Genomic DNA, 15,866 nt, shown 5'->3' with positions numbered 1-15,866 from the left:
AGGAAGGAAGGAAGGAAGGAAGGAAGGAAGGAAGGAAGGAAGGAAGGGAGGGAAGAAGAGAAGGAGGGAGGGAGGGAGAGAGGGAAGGAAAGAGAGAAGGAAGGGAAGAAGAGAGAGGGGGAGGAAGGGAAGGAGGGAGGGAAGAAGAAAAGCAAGCAAGCTGTTTTTGGCTGGCAAGCTGGGATCTGCCTGTCTGTTTCCCAGCACTGACATTACTTTTCTATACAGATTCTGGGGTATGAATTCATCACAGCAAGTACTTCACTCACGGGTCTATCTCTCTACCCACCTCCCTTTTAGTATACATTTTTCTTAGAATCTCCAAAGTTTGATCTTACAAGATAATATTTTTAGTTAACTTACTATGATTTATTTCATAAAGACCAAACTACAGTATAAACTTAGCCTAAATATAATGAATCATTCCAAGTAGCAAGCACTTGAAATGCATGATTTGTGTCTTTTCCTTTAGGAATTCATTGGCACTTATATTTCATGCATTCCTCAAAGACTTATTCATACATGAAAAGTTTTAGAATGTATCTAAAATAATCTCTCTCACACATACATACAGCCCTAGTTCAACTAACTCTTAATTTGTAACATTTAATTCATTCATTGTTTATTTTTCAAGAAAAATGAAATCAGTCTTTTGGGGTTCTATTTTGATTCTGGCATTATCTTTATTTTTTATTTTATTTATTCTCTCTTTTACAAAACTTCCTTCAAAAAATGTGTGCTACCTCAAATGGACTCTATGAAAACATATATGCACTGCTGCCAACCCAATGAAGAACACATCGGAAAACTAATCTGTACAGAGCTGTGCACCTGGAAAGACTCCCAGCAGAGTAAAACAGTCCAGGAAGATGGCAATGAGTACAACACATCCATCCCTCACAGAACTGAGAAGGGCACACTGTACCTGTGAGAAAGAAATCACAAAACAAACAGCCATAACAACAATAACAGAACCCAACAGATTGAAGCAGTTGGAAGGACTGGATCAATAAAAGCAATGCCCAGGGATTTTAAGAAAAATCAGTGGAATCAGTCTTTTGTCAAAAAAGTTTACTCTGCCACCAATATTTAGCTTCCCCTATAAAAATGTACTCTACATATTTTTAAATTAGGAAAAAATATTTACTAAATTTCTGTTTTTATGCATATGTGCACCATATGCATTGCAGGAGCCTACAGAGACTAGAAGCATCAGATCTCCTAGAGCTGGAGTTAAAAATGATTGTGAGCTACGGATGCTAGGAATCAAAGCTTGGTCCTCTGCAAGAGCAGGAAATTCTCCTAACTGTAAGGCCATCTCTCTAGCCCCTGGGCACATTTTTCAAAAGTGAACTTATTTAGTAGAATTCTACAGTAAATATTAGGGCTTTGTGGGGTGGAGAGATTTCAAAGATGGAATCTTAGGTACTTCAACAAAAAGAAATTTCCCTTCAATGGACAAAAAATCAGTTCAGCATTGAACCACCATCTAACATATGCAACAGAAAATAATAATTTTATCTTTATTTTATAATTTATAATTATTTGGATCAAGTTACAAGATTTTGAACTCAGAAATCAACAAGTAATTTGTCAACTAAGTAACCAATATACAAATGAAACTTACGAAACCAAACTTAAAAAGATTAATGAAAACCAACAAAAACACAATATAAATGAACAACTTCAGTCATAACAGAAAATTTAATATAAATTTCTCAGAACTCAGTTGCTGAATTAAACAAGAAAATCATATCAGAAGAGAAGACACAGCTGCCACCTGTCCAGGGCTGAGTTCTTTTTTAGAGATGGTCACTTACAAGAAGTCAGGATTCTTCACTATACTAAAGAAAAGTTTCAGGATAAGAAAGTATGAAACAGAGTTGCAGTTTATTAAGAAACCTTTTAGCTCAGGCTCAAGCATGGATTTAACATAGAGAAAGGTATCTAGGAAAAGGACAGTACATATCCACATATGGACATGAGCTTCTCAAGAGAGTTGAGCTTAAGTGTCTTAGTAGTAGCCATATAAATAATCTTGGTGGATATGAGGTTTCTTTGTTAAATAATTTCTAATTCCCTCCCCCTCAAATGGTTTTTCAGTAAATGAGATAATAGGGTATTTCCTGAGACACGCTGGACAGGTTTACAGGTGACAAATGTAGAAGAAATCCTTACTATATTGTGCTAAAAGGTTTCCCCATAAACATAGGCTTTCCCATAAACAAAGTTTATTGTCTAGTCAGCATCTCAAAAAAGAGTAAGGGAACTCAAAGGTCTTTCACAACTATTAAACTTAGGTATTACGCAAAATTCATTATCTGGGTATTCTTATATGGAATGTCCCTATTGTTTGTATACAGACAATCCTCACAGTAAATCTGCTAATTGTGCTGGAATTCTTGACATTCAGCAGGCAAGAGGATCACTGTATTTCTAACTTGCCTTGATTACAGGATTAAGGCTTTTAACAAGGCAGTGAAGCTTGGTTAAGTAGAAAATACAGAATGATGTGGCCACAGTAACAAAGAAACAAGTGGGTATTTCCAAACAATAGAGTACACAAAATAAAACATCACAACATTAAAAGTACTTTAAATAGAAAACATTATGGTTATATTATTCTGTAAGAAAAACACACAGAGCTAAGCCATTCCATCATTCTGTATCAAATAGTTTAATCATTTGGAAATTTTAAGACTTCTTTTTTAAATAGTACTTGAGTAAAGAGAACAAAATTGGAGTTGCAGATATTTCGAGAAGAATAATGAAAACAGTACTACTTTCCAAAATTGGAATGGAGCTAAAGTAGTACTCAAAGGAACATTTACACATTAGTAGAATTTATTAGCATATAAGACAACACAAATTTAATAAAATTTTAGCAAAGGAAATCTAATAAAAGTAATGTACACTGTGGCAAAGGATTTCAGTATACATCCACACACATAATTCAGTATATATGCATGCACAAATAATTCAGTATAAGTGTATACACACAGTTCAGTATATATGCACACACATAATTCAGTATATGTTCACATACACATAATTCAGTATATGTGCACACACACATAATTCAGTATATATGTACACACAGAGAGAAAGCAAGGAAGGGAAGAACAAGGGAAGGCCCCACTGCCACCTTTGTCAGCCACACAGAAGATACATTCCGCTTTTCCCACTCTCTCTCTCTCTTGCTGGAACATTCTGAATACATTTAACTATATTTATGTTTTAAATCACACTACTTTTCTTCCTTTTTTCTCTTCCCAGTCTAGATGTAATAAGTGGCATATGATATATAAACTCCATAGAACCATTTAGCACCACAGAACTGAATCCAGAGCTAAAAAAAACTTAAATCTTTGCAATATTTAAACACGTTAAGGGTCATCACTCTAGGATAAAACTGAATCTGACACTCAGTATGCATGGATGCTGTTAAAATAGTAAGATAATTTAAATAATAACAAAAATACCAAAAATCAGTAACTTCCAATTTTTTATATGAAAATGACCTTTTTGAGGTTACTGGAGTAAACTTGGATTTCTCAATAATTTTATGAATAAGGCTTATATAAAAGAAACTCCATCTTAGAACTTAAGGAATATAGTTCATTACATTTATAAATTAATAAGTTTTCATCAAAAAAATTCATCTTTATTTCTATCCAATTTTTTAGAAACTCAGGACAGCATAAAAGCACATAAGGAGACTGGGGAGATTACTCAATTGGTAAAGGACTTGCTATGCAAGCACGAGAACCTGAGTTCAATCCTCAGCATCCATGTTCTTAAAAAACAGGGTGGGAATGAATACCTGTAATGCCAGCACTGGGGAGGCAGAAAAGAGAAGGTCCCTGAGCCTCGTTGACCAGCCAGTCTAGCTGGATCAGCAAGCTCCAGATTAACCGAGAGACCCTGACTCAAAAACTAAGGTGAAGAAGACACCTGACATCAGTCTCTGACCCTCGTTAGCACAGAGACACCTGTGCAGGTTCCTCTGCATACACATGCGCACATGAAAGCATGTACACACAAAAACCATAAATGTAACACTCTACACTAATTTTATTGTTTTATTACAAATCTTTTATTTCGTCTACAATCACTCCACCCTAAACATGTCCAATCTTGTCTAATCTCAGTAGAGTCAAGTCTGATTAGCTACCTGGCTGGGAAAAGTCTCTGGTTTATATAGAAACTATATATATTTATAAACACATTTATGAGTACCATTCATTATTACAAAAGCAGAAGCAGAGAGAAGCATAAACCTGATCTTTTCAATTTTCTGATGTGAATATACAAAATATCCATGATGCACCTTTGCTACCAGTGACTGTACTGCCTCCTTTTGTTCTTACATAAAATAAAACAAATTAATAAAGAACTGAATTAAGTTTACATACATATGCATGTTAATTTAACAAATAAGTCATAGAAATACAGTCAAGTAATAGACTGAAACTCCCAAACAAGGTTAAGCTGAAATTCACCTTGCCATTCTTGAGAAATAACCTGATTTTAACTAGCAGATAAAATTGGCAACCTTTAAAAAATAGTCTTATAAAATAAATATTTTTATGTCCAAACTCTTGCATTAAGAGACACATTACACTGTGTTTAAATGCTTCTGTGTTTGCACTGTCAGCTTTATGAGCTAAACACTTCTAGATATTCACCTTTCTGGCTGTAGAAGAAGGGTCCTTTTTCATACTTTTTAGTAAAAACTCTGGCATGTTATTTTCAATATCTTCACGAGTTCCCTTTTTATGTAAGACTGCAGCCAGGAATGAAATAACCTGGAAGAAAAAAAGACTTTTTCTATCACTATGTATAACTTTACTGTACATGTGACAACTCCATCAGTAGAACACTACAGGCAAAAAGAAGTTAGAGGAAACATAAAAACATTAGTACTTTCTTTGAATTAACAAGCAACTCATAAAGCTCCACACTGTCATCTCATCTTGGGACAATTCTGCCCACCTAATGAGTTCTTTCTTGATTCCACCATATGAGATAGTACTTTAGTATTTGTTTCTATACATGAAAATTATCTTCTCAAAGCCTCTAGAATAAACTATACATTTTTTTCTTTTCTTGTAGAAAATAAATTCCTTCAAGGACAAAGTATTTGCCTTACACGTTTGTACCTATGTTTATCTAATGAATGACATAGGCTAATAACTTAAGATAGGCTAGTACATACATCAAAACATACCATTTGAATAGCAGCTATTCTCCAAAAATCAAATGAGAAGACTAAAAATAAGAAAAGGACACAGACCCCAACAATCAACCCCAAGGAACACTCAATCAATTAGATACTTGTTAGTTCAAATGTTAGCTCTGGTTATTTGGCAACTATGAGAATTTCAGCAAGGTAATTTAACTTCCTAAATAGTTATCTGTAAAAATGACAAAATTAGTATCAGGTTATTTTAAAGATGTGGGGTGAATGTGTATGAGGTGGATAGAAGGAAATAACTCATTACTTTAAGCATAAATTATAAATTATAGAATTAGAAAAACTATAAAGGAAAGTTTGTATTTGGGGCTAAAGAAAGCAGCTGACAGAAGGTCTCATTCGAGCCCCATGTAGCCTAGAACTCACTTGGTAGTCCCGTCAAGGTGGCCTCAAACTTTAGCAATCCTTCAACTTTTCCAGGTTGTTTACAAGTTACAAATTACAGGTGTGACCTAATTCTTTACATTTTCTTGTCAGTGCACACCTTATCAGAAAAGTATTTTTTTAATATGCAGATATCTATGATCTAAATCTCAAATGATAAAAAGAATGGTAATGATATTTATTTGAAGAAATAAAAGTCAACAATTTAAAATAATATCTTAAACTATAGGCTCATTAGTGATGAATATTAATTACTTGCTATGGCAAAAGTTTAAAAATTGACAAAATTCATAAGTAGGTACTTCATAAAATAAAACTAAGACAAAAAATTGATTTAAAAGAAGCTAGAGTAAATAAGATCGGATAACTTACAATACAGCAACAATTAAATACAAAGTAATAAAAAAACAATAAAAACACTATATGATAGAATACTTTCAAAGTAAAGTAATAAGGAGAATAATATAATCTAGGTTTTTAATACTCAGTAACAATATTCAAGAATGTAAAGTGAAGATATTTCAGACAACTAAAACAGGTGAAAAGGCTTGCCTCTAAGACAGACTTTCTAAGTTAGATATGATGCCCATATGGTGGAAGAAGAGAGCTCCAGAAAGTTGTTTGATCTTCACGTGTGTTTGTATGTGCACAGACAGCACATATACACACATTTTTTTAAAAATATCATACATTTTTTTCAAAAACAAGGATTGTCAGAGCCAACATATGTATGCAAGATAAAAAAGCAAGGACAGAGAAAGTTGTGATCAAAAATTGAAAAAGACTGAAAATAAAAACAGAAACCAAATAAAAATTGATGCAACTACATTAATATTAGATTAAAAAAAACAAAAAAAGATTAGATTTAAAAAATCTAATATTAGATTAAAAAATATTAGATTAAAAAAAAAAAACAAAAAAAGATTGAAGAAACCGCATAGATAGCACTCATCTACTACCCATGACAAGATAGGCACTGTGCTGGGGGCTGAGACAGTCTAGAGACTTCAGTAATAGGCTGTTTTGGTTACTTAGCAACATGAAACCCAGGGGTGAAGAGGACAAAAGTGACAAGGAGAAAGACCAAACACCCAGTTAAGAAAAAGACAGAGACAAACAGAAAATGGTTATTAAAGAATCCAGGGACAGCTAGGGAGATGGCTCAGTGGACAAAGGCATATGTCACCATGCCTGATAACCTGAGTTCAATTCCCTGGTACCCATAGGAAAAACTGCCACAAGCCATCCTCTGTGGTACATGTGAATGAGTGTGCATACACACACACACACACACAAATAAGTGTGTGTGTGTGTGTGTGTATATCCAGCCAGAGATGAATGGGATTAGTGGGAGCAAAGGAGACATATAACTACTCCAACCTAGGGCAACTTGACTTTAGTTGAAAATACACCTTAAGTGGACAGGGAAATTGAAACCATGGAAATCTCTCAGCTCAATATATTAATTAAAGTAATGCTAACTATAATGTGCTAATATAATAACCAAAGGGAAAAGGAGGATGTGAAGAATCATACAGGTGGATCATGGAGCAAGACCTTAATGACACTCATCACTTCTATGCTATTTTTGCTGGCCTAAATCTGTCCAAAGCTGCACTGATATACAAGATCAGAGAAACACTTCAGTCAGGCTGCTGCTCCACAGCAAAGAGAACATGGATGTTTGGAAAAGGTTGGGCCTGCTCTACCACAATCCAGGTCTAGAAAGTCAGAATTTACAGATCTATAACAAATCTAGTATGGAGATCTGCAAAACTAATTTCAAAGAAAAAATAATTAGAAGGTGCTTTACTGTGGAATATTTATGAAATAGCTTACAGAGAAAAAAAAAAGTAAGTCTGTCACATCTAGAATAATAAAAGGCCATGACCTGCATTTCAGAGAGGGGTGGAAAAAAACAGTCAGGGAAAGCTTTGTTTTCACAGACATTCCTTTCTAAACTCTGCAAGAAAACACTTTTATAGGCTATCTTTCCTCACCTCAGTTACCTAATGATATAGAATAAATATGAGGCTGGGAAACAGTACTTCAAAATTCAAACAAAAGGCCTAGTCTCCCCAACTTCTTCCCATAGAAGTTTTTCTCATTAAAAAAAAAAAAAAAAACAACTATATTCCTTTTTTTTTTTAAATCTCATAGGAAATAAAAAGAAACAGAGTACTCCAGAATCATACTTGAAAAAAAGTGCTAGTGCAGTGTGGGAGACTTAGTACAGCACTAAATGGACTTCTTCACCATACCACACCCTCAAAGCTCACAGACTGAGGCTGAAGAGGAAATGGAAAGATTGTAAGAGGTCATGGACAATCCAAGGAAACAGCATTTTCTGGCTGTAACAGGGCTGACATACACATGAACTCAGAAACTACAGCAGCATACAAAAGACCTGCACAAGTTCAAGCCAATAGAAGTGGGCAGAGTCCCACTCCTAACCAAGCTATCTGCACACAGCTGATCACAGAGGGAAGATGGTTGTCACTTCAGTGGAGTGACACTGGATGCATCAACTACACTCCAGGGCAGGTCCTATGCTCAAGCGTCGTTGACCAACACAAAATGGATTCCATGGGTTTTCTTTGCTTTGTTTTTCTTTTGAGTGTGTGTGCTGGTGGTGGTTGGTTGATTCCTTGGTGTGTTTGTTTGAGGAGAAAAAGGACATTATGTTGGGAAAAGGGGAAGATTTGAGGAGTTGGGAGTGGTGAAAGAATATTATAAATTTATAATTTATAAATATTATAAATTTTTTAAAAATGAAATTAAATGCCATTTTGAAAGGAGATCTAGTTCACTTCTCCTTACAAACCTCTAGTCCTACAATATTACACACCAAACCCAAACCACAATTTGTATTTAAAATGCAAGGACTATTTTGTTTCTGTTTTAAAGAACTTGGGGCTCTAGAAGTTAATTAACTTTTTACATTGTATATAGCATTTTTCTCTAAGAATAAAAATTAAGAAAAAATATTATTCCCCAAATACTAATAAAGTACCGAGCATAAAACAATGAGAAACTGAGTCACTGTCCTCAATTTTGAAACTTTACCATCTAGCTAGTGAGATAAACACAAACAAAAACCTACAGTAACAGGTGCTATTACAGAGATTTGCATAGTGTATTCATTCTTATATATATGAGCTTATCTATAATTATAAGGTAATTAATATAAATACCTGTATTGTTTTTCCAAGTCCCATGTCATCACCAAGAATACAGCCTCTTCCCTGGATGTAGTGTCTGTAGAGAAACTGAGCTCCCTCCCTCTGGTAATCTCGCAAGTACCTATTAATAGTATAAGGAATTGAATCTCCATCTTCAGATAACTGAAAAGCACTAGCAAATGATGGAATTTTTTGATCTGGGAAGTAGGGTTTTTCCAAATCTTCATCATCAAATATAAAACTTCTAGAGTAATCTTTAGTTGCTTTAACTTCTTGAAGTCTTTGAAGAGGTATTTTCTTTTCTTGAAAATCTGGATACAGGACAACTGCAAAAGGCTTCCCATTTTCATCCACAGTAATAGATTTTATGCTTGCTTCACAAAGCTTTTTGTTATCCAAAGAAGGAGCAAGACATCTTTCTCCTGGACACCACCTGTCTATAAAAAGGAAGAAAATTAACTTTTTAAAAAGCTTATGAAGTAACATCTTATTTACCAAGTGAGAAAAAAATTTAACATATTTTCCTAATAGCTGAAACAAAATAGCTTATATTTATTTTCATAGATGTTTATCTAAAATATATATCAGATGTTTTCCTATAATCACCAGTTTGATCTATTTTCTGTAGCTCTTCTCCTGGCTGTGTATCATTAAAAGTATAATTGCCAAATTTAAAAATATATTGCCAGGATACTACCTCTGGTGGTTCCGATCAATGGATGTGAGCCACAAACATTTGTTTTCACTGTTTGTTTGGATGTTATTATTTGATTGGAACTACAACCAGAGCTGAAAGCAACTGATTTAAATAATCATTATACATATTCTCCTTATATGATACAGTAAAGAAATAGATGCAGTAAGGAGTAAGCTAACGTGTTCAGGACAGTAACGCTTTTGTGGCATGTGCTTTTATATTTATTCTACCCTTCCATGGACACAAGATACACAACTAACTTAGGGAACTTCTTATTTAACTACAATGATGTCACAATCATCACAGCTTATCCCTTTTGGGTTTAGAATATTTCAAACAGTAAGAGATGATGAGTTCTAGGTGCTAGAGAGATGGCTCTGAAGCTAAGAGCATTTAAAGTTCTTGCAGAAGACCAGAGTTCAATTCCCAGTATTGACATGGTGGTTCACAACCATCCAAACTCAAATTCTAGGTCATCTAACACCCTCTTCTGATTTCCCTGCGCACCAGGCTGACATGTAGTACACATGTATATGTAGCCAAAACACTCATACACATAAAATATGTCTTTTAAAAAACAGATGAATTCTAAGATCCTTTTTGTAAGAGCCTGTCATTCACTTAAGATTCTGATCTCTCTACATATGAACTTATACTGTGTTAAATGTCCAGCCTTCTATTTTATTTTCTATCCTGAAGATACACCACTAAGAAAGAGGAAACGTCTTCTAAAATATGCTACTAAGTACATTTAAGGGGGAATAATAGAGGACACTAACTAAAAATAATTTTTCAAATAGAATTCCTCATTGCAAAATTCCAAGAGATACATGGCTATATCTGTAAGGATAATGGAAATTACTTTTCTTACACACTCTGTACTAATTACACACTAATCCCACAAAACCATTAATGGCTTCCTGGGATCTTCCTGAGGAGCTCCAGTTAGAGCTTTATAACATTCATGGTTACAATGATGGGTGTATTCTGTCTTAAGCAATAACAGCTCCATGATAGTCTTCATCAACTGTTCCTCAAAAGCATTATTCCCTAACTTTGCTGAGGTGGTTTTACCATATAGTTAGGATCCTAAGTACACATGGAAAAAACGTGTTCTACTCTATTCTTTTAGATCCTATCTGATGAGCCGGGCGGTAGTGGCGCGAGCCTTTAATCCCAGCACTTGGGAGGCAGAGGCAGGTGGATTTCTGAGTTCGAGGCCAGCCTGGTCTACAGCGTGAGTTCCAGGACAGCCAGGGCTACACAGAGAAACCCTGTCTCGAAAAACAAAAAAACAAACAAACAAACAAACAAAACATCCTAACTGAGAACTATTATACTATTATGAAATTAACACTCTACTCTACTATACAGGTAAAAATATATGCAGGCCAAAGTGTCGTCTTTCTAAAACAGTGCAAGCTGAGCCTAAGCTAATGATACCACCACAGTCATTCCTTAATTTGAAACTCAACATACATGTTTTAAACATCAATTGTTCATCAGACACTGTACCATATAATGGCTATAAAATGAAAACAATGTCAAAAACGGTAGTGAGCAGTTTCCCTGCATCTTACTAACTAGGATCATTTATAGACAACTTTTCAAGGTAGCCCTTACACCTCTTTTTCTATTACTCCTACATGCATTCTACTACAATCTCTTTTCTGGTTTTACCTCAAAAACAAATCACAGCTGGGTGTGGTAGTAAATCTTTAAGCACTCAGGAGGGAGAGGCAGGCAGAACTCTTGAGTTCTCTGAGTTAGAGGGTAGTTTAGACTAAGAACTATAGAGCAGAACAGCCAGGGCTACACAGAGAAACCCTGTCTCAAAAAATAAACAAACCAACCAAACAAAAACTATCATTTTTCTCTATGCCAACATCTCTGGAAAAAGCAAGAGGTAGCAAACCTTTTCTATAGTCAACTACTAGTTATTTGTTAAATTACAGCTTACAGACTGTACAGTCTCTTACTCTTTAAAGCAAAAAGCTACAGAGACAATAACCAAGCTGTATTCTAATAATACTGTATTTTAAAGGGCAGCATCAGATTTGATTTATTAAGTAGTTCCATGACTTTTCCCTTAGTACATACCACCATCACTGTATCTTCCATCACTCACAACCAATCTCTGTACCTCTAATATACCTTATTTAGTAGATAGCATATTATTCTCTCTCAGTATTTTATGACCACGATAACATTTACACTGTGTTTAAATATGTTTATTTGGGTTTTGCCTGTTTTTTTTTTTTCCACTAGAGATAACTTCCTTTTCAAGACTATGCCCTCAGGGAGATTGTCAATCAATCAATCAATGTAGATGTGAAAGATACCTAAAACATCAATGAACAAAACATATTATTCCACATCCTTCTCTCTTTATTCCTCTCTCTGATATACCTCCCACTTGTACCATCAATTCATGGGTATTCATTTAGTACTACTGTTTTCTAATACCATGTCCTATAGTTTGACTTATTGAAGAAAATTTCTGTATCGGTAGTTTAAATATATTCTAACTATTCTAAATATCTAATTCTTTATCTATAGATATTGGGATAATACTACTCTAGTTAAAAAAAAAACTTAGACTAACACATAAAAGACAGTTAACAAACATAAGCTGAATTTTTAAGTGAAAACAAATCATTGATCTAATGAGATAGACAGCCCCTAAAAAACTCATAGGCATAAACATAATGACAAAAGGTGCTTTGGAAGAAGAGAATAGAGTGCTATGGCAAAGAAGTATTGAAAGACACATTTCAGAGAAGTTTCTCAGGTAGAACTGTATGAGGAAAACACCAGAACGACATCCTTTATGGGCACTTTTGTACCCTAGTTTGGATAATTTCTAGAATCAAATAGATGAAGTTGGAGTGAGGGATAATGATTCTGTTGCTACAGAGATTGGAATTGCTGACCATGGGAGGACTTCTCTCCGAAAGGTTGGACTGGGGGTACTGTTCCTTATGATTGGGGTGCATCCCTCAATCCCAAAGCGCCTTCTTTGCTTGCTTCCAACATGGAAAACATACTTCCTCCTCAGAGCCTCTGAGTGGTGTGTTCTTCCCATCAGCAATTTTCCCCCTAAAATACCAAAGTGACTAAATCTTCTAATAGATTCAACCGAGGAACAAGCACACCAGTCCCATCATCAATACTTAGAAGATCTACTGTTTGCCTTTACCAGTCAGATTCACAAAGGCATTTCTATTTATGGGCCCTTAATGACGAAATGACCAATTTTTAGCCCTATGAGTTCACTGTTTGTTGCTTACCCTGAAATTAGCACTGAACCCCCTCCTTACTTTCATGAGATATCTTCCTTAAAGGAAAAATCAAGATTTATCTGATGATTCCTGGGCACAGAACACTCAACTGTACATGCGTTCTGTAAGGGCTCGCAGGTTGGCTCCACTTGTAAGTCAACTTGCTGCTAACATTGGTGACCTGGGTTCCTGACTCACCCAAGCTGACCTCAGACTTTCACACGCATGGTGCACGCGCGCACACACAGAGTAACTTTGTAATCTGTATTGCAATCTCTTTTATTCATAAAAGCTAGGGGGTAAGTCTGCATCCCTGATGGATATCTCCCTTGTGAGATAGCTACATCTTCTTGGTGATCTACTAGAGGCAAAATCCTGCTTCAATAAAACATGTAGTAGTAAACTGAACTAAATAGGCCTTTGCTCATCTACTTAACAAATCCCTGCTATTGACTAAGGAACTGGCATATTACAGAGACAAAAATGACATTTACTGAACGCCACGGGTCAAAAGTGGAGTCATGAAAATCAATAATCCTCATTTTGCAGATGAGGAATCTGTTCCTACTGCTCGGCACGTAACTGTGAGAGGCAGCACTCAATGCTGGCTCCTGCGGCTGAATCGCAAAGCCGAGGACTTCCCGCGGTGAAAGGGTTGGAAGTCATCTGCTGTCAATCACGGAAACCACGCGGAAGCCGCTTCCGGAAGTGCCCTAAAGACGTGTGTCTGCGCAGAGGCGCGAGCTCAGAGCTCATACCTTTGCGGGAGTCCGCGCGGGGCTGAGGGACGGAAGGGTCCATCGGGCCAGGGGGAGGCGCCCGGCGGGCCTGCTGCTCTCGGCAGCGAGGAGGGAACCACACGTGGGCCGGTCGCCGGGCATTGCCCGCCGGGAGCTCCGGCGTCACCTCAGCGACCAGCCAAGGCTCGCCGGAGCCTGTAAATCCCGCGAGAACAAGCACTTTAGCGCTTCATCGCTCGCCTCCCTCCAGATATCGCGAGAAGACGGGCTAGCCTGTCAGCGGGCGGAAGCGATTTCCTCTCCGGACGAGGTAGGCACCACGCAGTCTGCGGACGTCTCAAATATCGCGAGAGTCGGTATTGGTCGTCGACTTCGAACCTCTTCGCTGAGGGAATCCGCGACCTGAGGCGTGTGACATCCTCCTCACAGGGCGAAGGACAGTTTGAGCCCTGCACAGACTGCTGATCCTGAGGTGGCCTTGTCCCTTAGGAACTTCAGGAGGCGAGCCTTAAGAGGGCGTTTCCTTGGGTTTGCCTAGTTTATCGTAACTCACTCGTGCGAGTGAAAAACCAGCAGCCCGTGCACAAACCAGGTCGGTTTCCCTTCACTCTCTGAGGCGAGCAGCGACTGGGCGAGCTCACCCTGAGGGAGAAGCGCACACCACCAGGGTCTGCTGCCCTCTCCAGCTCTGCGTCCTGAGCACAAGCTGAATGGATTTTTGCCTGTCCCGACATCTCCCAGACAAGCTCAAGAAGCCAAATGTATCTTTAATGTATCTTGTGGTTTTGTAGGCCACAATTCCTACACGGGTCTCGTAAGGCGAAAACCCAAAAGTCAAGAGAAATTGCATTCCTTCTTAGAAGGGGAAGAATCTCCACTCCTTGACTTGAACCCGTCAAAGCCAAGGATGGTGCATTTCCCGAGCCTTCCACAGTGTTTGGTGTTTTTTGGAGCTCAGAAGAATAATCTTATTTTCAGGTGTACACTCATAACTACATTAGAAAAGGCCCTTCGACGTGTAAGATAACATTATGGGTTCCTGGATTTACAGACACAAATTTCTTTGTTGGGGATTATCCTGCCTACTGTAGGATCTTTTTGGGATATACTATGCCTGTTCAACAAAGAGATCTTCATCCTTTGCAGATACTAAGAATTAGTGACTGTTTTCATAGGAGTGCTATATCAAGAGTGTCACTTGTTTGCATAGCAGTAGGAAAAAACTTTAAAGAGAAACATTTAGTAATTAGATTAAGCTAGTAACAACAACCTGAGTAAAAGGGAGTAACTACAAAAAAAAAAAAAGAGTTAAATAAAATTTTTTGGGAGGCAGGGGTTTCAAGACAGCATTTCTCAGTGTGTAGCCCTAGCTGTCCCGGAACTGTAGACCAGGCTGGCCTTTGCCTGTTGATTTAAGATGTGAGTCCTTACAGAGCTAAAACTACAAGTGATCTGCTAAATCCAAAATAAACTTGGATTTAAATGAAAGAAATCATCTTGTTAAAGGAATACCCTCTAGCTAACAAGAAGACTCCTTACCTGTTGAGTGTCTGTTATTTAACTGCATTGCCATGTTTGTCTTGTATAATGAAATGGGACCAGTCATAAAATGAAAATGTCTTAAAGAACTACGTGCCTCGTGAAGTTAAGCATCCTTCCTGCCCTTAGGGTAGCTGTTGTTCTTGTCAGTTGCCTGTCATCCTCTTGTGTGGATGCTGAAGTTGTGAACCTCGAACACTAAGATACCAGTTATTTCAAGGTGAAATTGTGGTATATTTAATAGTTTCTGAAGTCAATATAAGTGTTGTTTGACTATATTGCATTCAAAACCACTGACAATTGATCACATAGCAAAATTAAGCCAATTTAGACTACAAAAATAGCACTCCTAAATCATGTTTGATATACATGAGACCCTAGGCTCAACACCTTGCACCCAATAACAGTCATGATAACATAAGCATTTCAAAAGAATATTACTTGAATACCAAAGAGACTAATATGATTAACCCTGTAATAATACTTTCTTAAAATTGGTTTCTACTTATGATCACAATATAAAAGGCAAATAAATACATATCATATGATAAAATAGATCTTTAAAATAATGTATTCATTAAAAAGCTCATGAAAAATAATAGGCATGAAAACATAAGAATGTTAGGTGAGTTTGGGTTACAGCTTTGGATTGTAGCCTTTCTCCCTTGACATATTGTCTCAGCTAATGGAAAGAAATGGAAAATGGACGATGATGTTAAGTAATAGTAAGAGAAAAGAAATGAAGTAGATCTATCCTTTTTTGCCAATAAGTAAATTAAATCTTAA

The 15,866-nt window shown here is 36.7% G+C and overlaps 1 protein-coding gene across 2 annotated transcripts in view; it reads right to left on the bottom strand.

Moving 5' to 3' along the window:
- Window positions 1-13,682, bottom strand: part of Ercc6l2 (ERCC excision repair 6 like 2) — an 82,342-nt gene extending 68,660 nt beyond the window's left edge. Inside the window, exons 1-3 of one of the 2 annotated variants that reach the window (XM_028781252.1) lie at window positions 13,560-13,614; window positions 8,836-9,260; window positions 4,689-4,808 (exon numbers count right to left, since the gene is read on the bottom strand). In XM_028781252.1, the coding sequence (XP_028637085.1) occupies window positions 4,689-4,808; window positions 8,836-9,260; window positions 13,560-13,602 (588 nt within the window). In that variant the 5' untranslated portion in view covers window positions 13,603-13,614. Of the gene's footprint in view, window positions 1-4,688; window positions 4,809-8,835; window positions 9,261-13,559 lie in introns of both variants that reach the window. The other variant, XM_028781253.1, reaches the window with a different exon arrangement.
- Between the last annotated feature and the right edge of the window lie 2,184 nt (window positions 13,683-15,866).

Source organism: Grammomys surdaster, unplaced genomic scaffold (genome assembly GCF_004785775.1).
Source record: "Grammomys surdaster isolate TR1022 unplaced genomic scaffold, NIH_TR_1.0 375, whole genome shotgun sequence".
NCBI lineage: Eukaryota > Metazoa > Chordata > Mammalia > Rodentia > Muridae > Grammomys > Grammomys surdaster.
Note: the sequence above shows the minus strand (reverse complement) of the source record. Positions and strands in the feature narration are given on the sequence as shown.